This window comes from Sebastes umbrosus, chromosome 9 (assembly GCF_015220745.1).
Source record: "Sebastes umbrosus isolate fSebUmb1 chromosome 9, fSebUmb1.pri, whole genome shotgun sequence".
NCBI lineage: Eukaryota > Metazoa > Chordata > Actinopteri > Perciformes > Sebastidae > Sebastes > Sebastes umbrosus.
Genome location: NC_051277.1, coordinates 10,959,008 through 10,969,952, shown reverse-complemented (window position 1 = coordinate 10,969,952; position 10,945 = coordinate 10,959,008). Strand labels below are relative to the sequence as shown.

At 38.4% G+C, this 10,945-nt stretch overlaps 2 protein-coding genes across 2 annotated transcripts; both read right to left on the bottom strand.

Annotated features, from left to right (window-relative positions):
- Positions 1-6,080: 6,080 nt before the first annotated feature.
- Positions 6,081-8,010, bottom strand: fgfbp1a (fibroblast growth factor binding protein 1a). The gene is made up of 2 exons (XM_037780118.1): positions 7,897-8,010; positions 6,081-7,164 (listed from the first exon to the last, which is right to left on the bottom strand). The coding sequence occupies exon 2, from the start codon at positions 7,143-7,145 to the stop codon at positions 6,519-6,521; it is 627 nt and encodes a 208-aa protein (XP_037636046.1). The 5' UTR covers positions 7,146-7,164; positions 7,897-8,010; the 3' UTR covers positions 6,081-6,518.
- A 1,085-nt stretch (positions 8,011-9,095) lies between these two features.
- fgfbp2a (fibroblast growth factor binding protein 2a) lies at positions 9,096-10,698 on the bottom strand. Its single transcript, XM_037780119.1, has 2 exons — positions 9,851-10,698; positions 9,096-9,621 (listed from the first exon to the last, which is right to left on the bottom strand). Exon 1 carries the CDS (start codon positions 10,471-10,473, stop codon positions 9,856-9,858), a length of 618 nt encoding a protein of 205 aa, XP_037636047.1. The 5' UTR covers positions 10,474-10,698; the 3' UTR covers positions 9,096-9,621; positions 9,851-9,855.
- Between the last annotated feature and the right edge of the window lie 247 nt (positions 10,699-10,945).

Below are 10,945 nucleotides of genomic sequence, written 5' to 3'. Positions count from 1 at the left end.
AATGGCTGTTGTTGACAGTTTCTGATTTATGGAGTGATACAAAGAGATATCCAAAATTCACTCTGTAAAAACCTTTGACTTTAATATTTGAAAAAATAAAACAATAATTTTGAACCTGGCTTTATCCAATGTTCACATTTCTGTTATGGAAATGTATGCAAATTAGCACATATTTAATAAAATAATGTGCCATTTTCATATTTAAACATAAAATTTCAGAAAACATGTAATACAAAAAAATGGTTTTAATGTAAGTAATGATATTGATATCTATTTTTGACCCTATTAACCAGGGGTGTCGCCTCTTAAAATCATAGCACGTTACTTTGAAAATCATATATCTGAATTTATGTGGTTTCAGTTAATGTCAAGTTGTGCTATTTCAAAAACTTTATTTTCACATATAAGTATATATGTAAGATTTTAGATGAACTACTTGTGTTTTAGTCACTTGGAACTGTTTGACTTCATGTTCTGTATCTTCTTTTGTTTGTCTTATTATTATCTAGTGGATCATTTTATATGCACGTTTCCCTGTGATTCAGCTATTTCAGATATATTTTATAACTTGGAAACCCTTCAATCTGAACCAGATTTTAAAATAAAGTCCTGGGTTAGAGAAGTACTTGTCCTCACAACAGGGGTTTGCATTAATATGAACCCATCACAGAGTAGCTGGGATGGAAAAAATTAAGATAATAGGCTATCATTTGATTTTCATCTCTGGGATGTATACACTGCACCAGCTTTTTATGATTTTTAAAACTAAAAAAAAAGAAAAAGAATAAAGAACAGCAAGCTTACAGTATTTACCTACCACACACTCTCAGTTGTAAATGTAAATCTGAGCTTGGCTTCATACATTAATCCTAACAATCTACTTAGACACAGGCCTGAATGTCAGAAAAATAAACCTGTGTGAGTATTTACTGACGTCTCTCTGTGGTTTACAAGCCTCTCCTTATGTTCGTCAAATCTCTGTCTGCCAGACGTTGTGTTACGTATTCAAAAACACCTGAAGGCTCAAGTTGGAAAATGTTTTCATGTATTGGCATGCTTCCCCTCAGAGGCTCATGCTGTGTATGCAGACGTCCAATTTTACTGCAAAATGCTGCAAATTGCTTTAACGTTTACTCCGTAGTTATAGTCATTCAGGTAAGGAGCTTTTTATTGCAGTTAAGCTCCTATATTATTGTATTTCAGGTATTACGTGCCTTAAAGTGAGAATGATCTTTTGCAAATAAGTAATTATTAATTACAGAATGTGAAGACTGAGTTCAACCAATCCAAACAAACAGAAGTAGTGTACAACCGCAAAATAGACAACACAAGTATATTATAATGTCTTCAACCATAAATTGTGAGGACTGGTCGTAAAAAATTACACATAAACTTTGTCATGCGCTTCAAACATGTCTATTTTTAATGGAATCCTTACAACAACATTGACATTTTGAAAATTTAAATTTATGTATGTGGCATTCCTGCTATCATATAATGAAGTGCAGTATTGGCTGCTGTTGGCTGTTGATAGCAGTCCTCTAATGTAAATGAGGTAAACCTGCTGAGTCGAGGCATTCCAGTTTTAATATGCTGCCTGATTGGACACATTTCCGTAATTTAATGAGGAAGTTAATCAGGACCAAGTCCAGTTTATGACGTGTTTATTGGAACCAAATGCAATACCCGTAAATTTAACCTCAAAGAATAAAAATAATAACCAACACTATATGATTTTATTTTCATATGTTCATTTGTTTTTAACAGGTGCAGTAGCTAAGATCTCATCTGTGCTATATCACCATAATATGTCTACAGTTTGGGTGGTTGTTAAACAGTAAGAGTGACTCAGCGTTTATGTGGCCAGCAGCTGCTAGTTCTGACTGTAATAAATCACTTGTGCTCTGTGCTGGATGCTTATTTCCACTGCAGCCTCCAGTGTCACATTTCATTCTCCAAGATGAAGTGGTATTATCGTTCCACAGTTTAGTCTGGTTATATAACTTCCTTACCAAAGAATTCAGGTGAATCTTCGGTTGCTCTCTCATCTCTGTCAGTTATAGGCCAGTTTATGTTGAGTCATGGTGGATGATTTCTTTGTCCAGACTACCAGCACCACACACTTATCAGTCTCATGTCACTTTAACAATGTAATATTTGTGGTGTTTCATTAATTCCCTTCAGTTCTTTGTAATCTTGGCTCCAGCAAGCTTAAAGCTCTTTATAATACAAAGGCATTCATAGGAGCGTGTAAGCCTGTTTGGACACACACACACACACACACACAAATCTCCTTAGAGTCAGTAGTGCCGGTGTGTGTTCTCCCTACTTTCATTATGACCAAGGCCCACATCTCTCAGCCAATCAGGAGCCACAGGCGGTCAGGCCATCTGTAAGTCCACAACATCCACAGTCCACTCGGGGAGGATGCTTTGGCTCGGCCAGCAAATAGGATATGAAGAGATTTAAAGCAACATGCACTCAAAAGAATAGCCAACAACAACAACAACGCAGAGCAACGCTGCTTAGCAGAAACACAAACTTCACCAATGGGAACTTCTCAGTCAACTTAACGACTTTGAACACTCTTGAAGTCCTAAATATTTACATCCAAATTGGACAATTCCATTTTCCAAATTGGTTTATGTCCAATGATCACTACAATCACTACCAATGCAATAAGTAGTGTGACCTTTCTATTGTAATCATCTTTTAACATTTTCTCAGTGGAGATATGAATAAAGATCCTTCCTGCAACCAACACATGGTGAACTCTTTACTACTCCACAGAGGGCTCTCAGGTGACACTACCTGCCCACTGACTGGTGACCACATTGGTAATCCTCGGTGTGGCTGTAGCTCAGTGGGAAGAGCGGGTTGACCTTTATCCGGAAGATTGGTGGTTTGATCCCCGGCTCCAACTGTCTGCATGTTGCACTGTCCTTGAGCGAGACACTGAATCCCAAATTGCTCCCCGGGATGCTTTACAGCAGCTCACTGCTCCATAGGATGGATTAAATGCAAAGGTCAAATTTCATGTATGTACCTGAATCTCAGCTCTTGGAAGGCTGGCTTTCATGACAGAATTTCATACACAATGCAGCATACAAAGGAATTTGTGAGCTATGCATTGTAGAAACAAATGAATGGAGGTAGTAAATCAGTTCATACTAAAAAACTTCAATGTATTTTACCACTGATTTTAGGTACAGATATTTTAGGTATTTAAATCTAAATTCATTTGATTGTATGATTGTTATTGAAAATGTTATGACCTGAGATTGCTGCACCTGTGGCTCCCTGTGGATTTTTAAAAATGTGTTTGAATAACTGTTTTTTTTTTACATTTTCATTTTTATTTATCATTGTTGTAGGTCTATGGTACGACGGTACGATGGATTATTAGGGCCACATTGAGGAAAAAAAATAAATCTGAGATTTCGAGAATAAAGTCATAGGTTTACGAGAAAAAAAGTTGTAATATTATAAAGTAGTAATTTTACGTGTTATTTTCTTTTTTTCTCGTAAAGTTACGACTTTATTCTCGTAATATTACGACTTTTTTCTCAGATATTTTTTCCCTCAATGTGGCTCTAATACTCTGTAGTACATTTGATCTTTGGCCCTCACTGCATTAGACTTATATACTATATACTTAGACTATAAACTGTGTTACCTTCATCACAATGCTCAAATGTTTTGCGGCTCCAGACAGATTTTTTGTTGTTGTCTTTTTTTGCCTAAAATGGCTCTTTTGGTAGTAAAGGTTGCTGACCCCTGTTGTGGTGGGTCCAGTATCACAATGCACAGGTAGAAGCAACAAGTGGCGAAAAGCGCCACCTGCTGGCTGTTTTAGTGGCACTGAGTAACTAAATTAATATGCATGACATTATAACTCATTGCTTGCTGCTGTTATTTATTATTTTACAAGTTAAGTTCAGTGCCAGCCAGATATAGTAGTTTTTAAATTGTGCTTTAAATACACCTGGAGATGTCACAGTCAGGTGCCCAATTTGGGGGAAACAACACTGCGCATGCGCGAAGCACCGCTGCAATCTGATTGGCTGTTTGTACTGTTGTCGTCATTGGCTCGTAGTTGTCAGTGTGTGCTTTTCTGCAGGTATACTACCTGGTGAAGAACAGACTTTCAGGATCTCAAGCATCTTTCTGAGAGGATTACAAAACATGAAAACAGCAGGACAACAACAACCTGGTAAGTTAGAGCTAACTTTACCCAACTTTACCGTAATTAACAGCTCCAACATCCGGGGACCTGAGCAGTGTAACAGGAAGTCGAGGAGAACAGGTATGTGCTCAATTGGATTATCACCTGTGTAAAACTTTGTGGGAAATGTACATTATTAATACTACTAATTTTTAAACTGTAATTTCGTGGTTTTGCATCTGTCCAAGGTACTAGTTTCTCCTCCTAAAAACACCACTGTGCATGGATGACCCATATTATGAACTCACTGAGACATGCAATTTGTTGCACAGCAATTCATTTAGTGTCTTTTCATTGGACATAGTTCCTATGCTGAGAAAGCACATTGTGACAGCCCAGAACAGATTGGGGTCATTCAGGTGCTCTCTGCAGAGGCATTGAAATGATTGTATATTGGAATATAAAAACTGCTTTAGTGCAATTTTACATTCTCTTGTCTGTAACATGTCCTAGTAATGTTACATTTTCATTTGAAAGGACTTTGTTGCCTAATGTGAAACTGATTTCAACAGCTTTGAACACTGTCAGTTCGTTAGTTATTTAATCATATTATTACCTATACAAAGTTGTTAAATTAACAGGCTGTTTGTATGGGAGTTGTTTTACTGAGCATGTGATTTGCATCACATTTCACAAGCTGCCCTGTTTCAAAATATAGCTTGAAAGGAAAACCCCTCCCTATATATACACGTCTATATTCATTGCATTCCTAGTTATTTTGTGACTGCCCTCTAATTTACTTTTTGTTGTCATTTCCTACATAGCCCAGAATGCAACCTGCTGAGAGTCTGTGAATTTGATGGATTTCAGCCGTGGGTAATGGATTATATTACAGCAGGAGATGAAGCTGAAATCATCTAGAAAAATGAGAGTCATTTGCCTTTCTCAAATCACAGCATGTTGTCCTGAGGCTGCTCTGTTCTGGTCTGTTGGAGCTGCTGCTGCCTCTTCAGTAAACATGTCTGTGAACGTTGTTACTGACACTTCATGTTTACTGCTGATGATTTAGCTAAATCCTGACCTGATATCTCATTATGAACTATTTGTATAACCTCAGGAAGAGGACAGATAAACAAGAAATATACAGAAACCGTAGGGAAACACAGAAAGGGAAATTACAAACAGCTGTTTTTAGCAGTAACTATTTTCTTTTACTTTCTTGCCTCAATTTTCCCAACCAAGGATTTGACTATCAAAATATAAATTAACTTTATTCTGAAGGGCACCTCACATTTAGCCATTAATGAACACAAGAGTATGCTGAATCATGTTTTTCTAAGGGAACCCAGGTCTGATGGTAAAAATTGATTTTGTCACACATGAATAACTCATAAAGGGACTCTTCCATTAGCAGTATTGGAAACTAGTAACTAAGTACATTTACTAAGTACAATTAGATTTTCATATTGTGGTATTGGTATTTTACTTAAGTAAATGATCTAATTTCACCACTGAACATTAGTGAATTCAACTCGTGAACACTTTGCAACTATACTAGCTATTGCTCATTGAATGTCATGTACGGCTTTATCGTTTTCAGCCAACTTGCAATTTTAAACCATGAATCAAGTGTATGTTTTGAAATTGAAATGGAGTGAAAAGGTCCAATGATCCTGTTATAAAATGCCAAACATAATGTCTCTTTGGTTTAATTTGCCAAATATCTTTTGTTGTTAGTATTATCTGATACTCTTAACACGACTCTGCTGCCTTTTGACTTTGGTTTTGTAAGTTGAGCCTGTGGATTCAGAGGCTTGTCAGTGCCAAAGTATGCAGACCAAGGTATTCTAAAAATCACACTCCTTCTAGTTAAATTACTGTGTCAATACCCAGCAAACTCCTAATCTCCCAGCAAATACCCTCAGCAGGACTGTGCACACACATTTGGAAAAGATAAAAGAGCTTTGAGATAAAGGACAAGACATGGTTCTCTTGTTTGAATGAAGCATGTAATGAGTATGATGGAAAAGAAATGCCCTGAAATGAAATTACTTGAGGATGTGCTGTCTAGACAAATGAAAAGGCTACATGCTTACAATGTGTTATGCGTGTCTACAGGAGGGAACAATCAAAGTGTTTTCTTAAAAAGCAAGTTATCACTCCAGTAAATGTTCCCCAAATTGACAAATCATAGAGCGAACATGAAAGAATAGATAGAAAATGTGTTAAATTAGGGGTAGAATCACTAATTACAATGTGATGAAATACATTTATAAAGAATCTATAATAAGAAAAGTATTGATGTGACTTTATAGAGAGCTGAATTCAGTCGGATTTCTTCACTTTTTCAGTCTCAGCAATCATAATCCTGCACCATAGTAAAAAAGAACATGCAAAAGCTCGACCAGGAGTCGCTGCAGTGCTCCTCAGCCAGCTTCTTGTTGCCAGGTTTACAGGATTTCACAGCTCTGGGTGCTAGTTTTGGAGCAGATGGCTGGTCGGTCTTCCTCTGAGCATTAATGAGTCTGAAATGAGCTTCCCTGGAAGCTCCTCTGCACAGACCCGCCCTGACCAGCGCACTACTGTCCTGGCACAAACCCTTTTGCTTCTTCAGCGCCTTGGCGATTTGCTTCCAGTAAAGTTTGACATTTGAAGCGTACTGGGGACAGACAGCCGGTCTGGCGACATATTCACAGCTGAAACTCCTGTCCCCCTTCTTGCAGGTGACACCGAGGATGAAGGAGTCCTCACCTGTTGCTGCCCAGGTGCACTCAGACTTGTCTTTGGTGACCATTTTGCCCTTAATGGGCTGTGGAGAGACGGCTTTGGATTGGCGGCCCACCTTCAGCCCCGGCTTGTCCTTGTGTTGTCCTCTGTCCACGCCTCTCCCCCGTCGGCTCTTCTGGCAGCTGCTCAACATCAGCTGATGGGAAATACAAGCCAAGACCAGCAGGATGGCGAAATTGGTGAGGAGAGCCATGAAAGCAGCACAAAACACCCTGCAAGAGGATAAATTAGGATTTAGATACCTGACCTTAAATCCCTTTCATTTCCATTCTTAGAAAGAATCATTATAATCCCTTCTTACACCTATGTTTTGGACGGAAACGACTAGTTTTCCTCTAAGAGGAATAGCCTCTTTTAAGGTATTAAGTGCTTCACTTTAAAACCCATCAAGACAAGAAAATGGCAATATATAAAGTCACACATAAATTGGATTTTAAAAGAATGAAATAAACATAAGATATAAAGGAATAAATCAGAATAAAAAGAGGAATAAAAAGTTAAAGTGCAATGAAAGATAAGAATAAATTTCCCAACTAAACTTAATTAAATAAAAGGCAGTGGCAAAGTTTTAATCATTGTTTTTTAAGACAGCCTAGGATGAAACAACCAGAGTAAAGGATGACATGAATATATTGATAGCATAAAAAGTAAAAAAAAATGACAGTACTACAATAAAACTTCTCCAAGTGCAGACACACCTTTATAGTAACATAATAAGGATATAACTGGAAAACCATGAGGAATTTAATCAGTCAATACCATAGAGGGCATTTTAATGTACCATAGCAATGTTATAAGAACATTAAGGTAATTTATATTATAAAGAAGGTACTGAAGTGAGTAGCAACCACTACACACACACACACAATATTATACTAATACCAAAGTGATCAGTAATCAGGGATCAATACAGGCTGAGCCCAGATGAAACAAAGATGACTTACCTGAAGTTTTCAGAGTTAACTTTGGTTTACAGTCCCAACACCTGAGAGCTGAGAGCTTTAATGTACCTGCAGCTACAGCATGCTGCTGCAAAATTAGCCCTGCCCTCCACACACACACACACACACACACACACACACACACACACACACTGCATGGTTGGACGGCTTACAAAGTTTGTTGAGTTCAGAGATTGCTGCAGGGATGACGTATTTTTATAGGCCAATCAGGAAGTTATATCGCCCTGGTTCACTCAACAAAAAGCCAATGGGATTTCCCCATTGGGTTTTATATTATTGCAGATAATAAGCTCTGTGGCAAACAAATGTTTATGATACTTACACATTTTGTTCAGCAGGATAATCTTCACAAATGAACACCACTTTTATGATTTTTGAAGCTTGAATGCAATCGCCAGAATACCTTTTTTAAGACATTTAAAGACTTCAAAATTCACGAATGGAATATTTATTGATGTATTTTATATCGTAGAACAAAACTTTAAAAGCTCTTAAGCTTGTGTTAACCACAAACCTTATTTCAGGCATCAAACATAAAACCCATTTAAAAAAAAAAAAAAAAAACTTTTAAAAAGGGCAAACATAGACTACTCTTCCTCACGGTTTCATGCACTTTGACATCCAGTTTCTCTCCGTTTTGATTTAAATTAAGCAAATGGCAAATACTTAAAGCTTGTTTTTTTGTGTAAACTTTCCAGATTTATGCTGAGATATCAAGACTAAAAATAATCTGTTCTGGTAGATTGTACTGCCTGTTTCAAGGAAGTCCCACCTGCTTTTATGATAACTTCAATTTTTAAGGAATTAATCTCAAACAAATGCAAATAACTCTTTTAAAACCTTCCCTGCACCTTCTGCTTGTACAGTGTGCCAAAGATAAAAATGACTGGAAATATCTTGAAAAGAGCCAGATGTCCCTGTAGGAGAAAATCCCTGATTGAGCTTGGTGGTCTGTTTAACTTAAGCAACAGCAGCACCTAATGATCAAATGCGGTATAGCAGGTAATTCCACTATTTCATGATGATTTTTACAAGACATAATGATATTGTATAGCAGTCGTTTTCAATATTGCTGCTCATTTGCTATCAAATATCACTAAACTCAATACATTTACATTTTTTTGCATGATTCTTGTAGTTGTGTTTTTCCATCAAGAAGGAGCAATAAAATCAACACAGACTAATAGAGAATAATGTTTATTTATTTAATAAAATCATTTTCACATTCATTATCTTTCTGTCAAATACACCCGTACAGCAATGACTGCCTTTTTCAGACCAAATAAAGATCTTTCAAACAACGTAATATTCAAGGTAAATTTAAGTGATGCAAGTAGATTATATACAAGTAAACAAACATAAATACACATAAGTGACACCAGTGAGTTGTCTGCCTCTCTTGTCCCAGGCCAATATATTGTTGTAAAGGTTTGTGTTGCTGTAGAAACATTCACACTAGTTAAAGTAGTACTTTTACCATTTCATTCATGTGTTTCATAGCCTGCAAGTTGATTCTTACACAATTAAGACGCATAGAGTTTTTCCAAGCTGTGACTGAGGATGATGTCACTGCAGTACCATCTCTTCCCCTGAGGAGAGCACTACAGTTCTTCTTCTACCACGGACGGACAAACTGCTGGTCTGAAATTTCCCTCCAAGGGCCGCTTTAATCAGACATCAGAAGTTATCTTCATCAGAATTGTAAGTCTGTGAATATAACAGAGGCAGAAATGCATATATAGTTTTAAATTATGTGCATCAGTAATATTTTGAGCAAGGAAAAGAAAAAACTTTTTTTTTTGCGCATGAATGCTGGAGGCAAACTTGATTTTAAATACACAGGATTTCATCATTCCACCACAGTACTCTTAGATAAGTCCTAAAACAACATAATGAAAGCTGTGTGTTAATGAAGAGTTCCAGTTCTGCTGCTCACCTTCCTCAGTTTCTATGAAACAAACCGATGAAGAAGGAGCAGAGGCCTCGAAGTGACCTCCAGCAGTGCTGCCGAGCCATCGTCTTAGCTTTGGTCTCCTCAGGAGGTGTCGTTGGTTGTGGACTGGTTCTCGGTGTGGTCTTTTCTCGTGGTGGGACTCGATTGGTTTGTCTTGTGGGTGAGGGACGAGGTTGAGGTCTGGCAGGCTGTGGTGCCGGTCTTGTGCTGTCTGGTCGGGAGAAGGAACCGGATACGTAGACCATTTGAGATTCATCCGCTGCGTTCCTGCACATGTGAGGTTTGATCTGCCTCGGCGCCTGGCAGGCGTTTTGGAGCTTTCTAAGGCGCCACATCATCTGGACGAAGTAGTGACGAGGGTTTTTGTTGTAGTTGCGGCAGGTGTAAGGCATGCCCATGTATTCACACCAGTAGGAGCGCTTGCTGCCCTGGCACGACAGCCTCAGCCGGGTGTAGTCCCCCTGCCCGGTGACGATCATGGTGCACGAGTCCTTGGCCTGGGTTTTGAATTTGACGGGATCATCCCAGACGCTTTGTCTCTGGGCCTCGGCAGACCAAAAGCAGCAGGCGATCAGCAGCAGCAGAGCGCTGTCCTGGGTCCACATGGTGTCAGATGGATGCTGAGTGTAAGAGGAGGAGAATGGGACTGCTCAAGCTGAGGGGCCCTCCTGCTATTTATTGGCTGAGCAGACCAAGAAGGAATTCATGTTACAAAAAAAAAAAAAAAAAGTCAGACTCAACAAAACTTGTACAGGAGGAGGAGAGCAGCGACTACATCCGCTATAGCTGTCTGGAGAAGGCAAGGACCACGAGATGTTTACCGTGATGCTCAGGTTTTTCAAGGTCATGTAATGAGCGTACAAACCGTCACACTTAAGGAAGAACTAAATTATGTCAATTGCATCTATATAGAGCAATTTCTGTTGCCAGAGGGTTTATGCAATCATGCAAACATCATAGTTTGTCGACAATTCTCATGTGTCTGCGGAGTACATCTCAATTAAAAAGAAATGTGGCAGTCTGGGAATATGCTCATGTAAACGAGCCTCCCGATGCCCTCAAGTTCTTGCCTGTTTT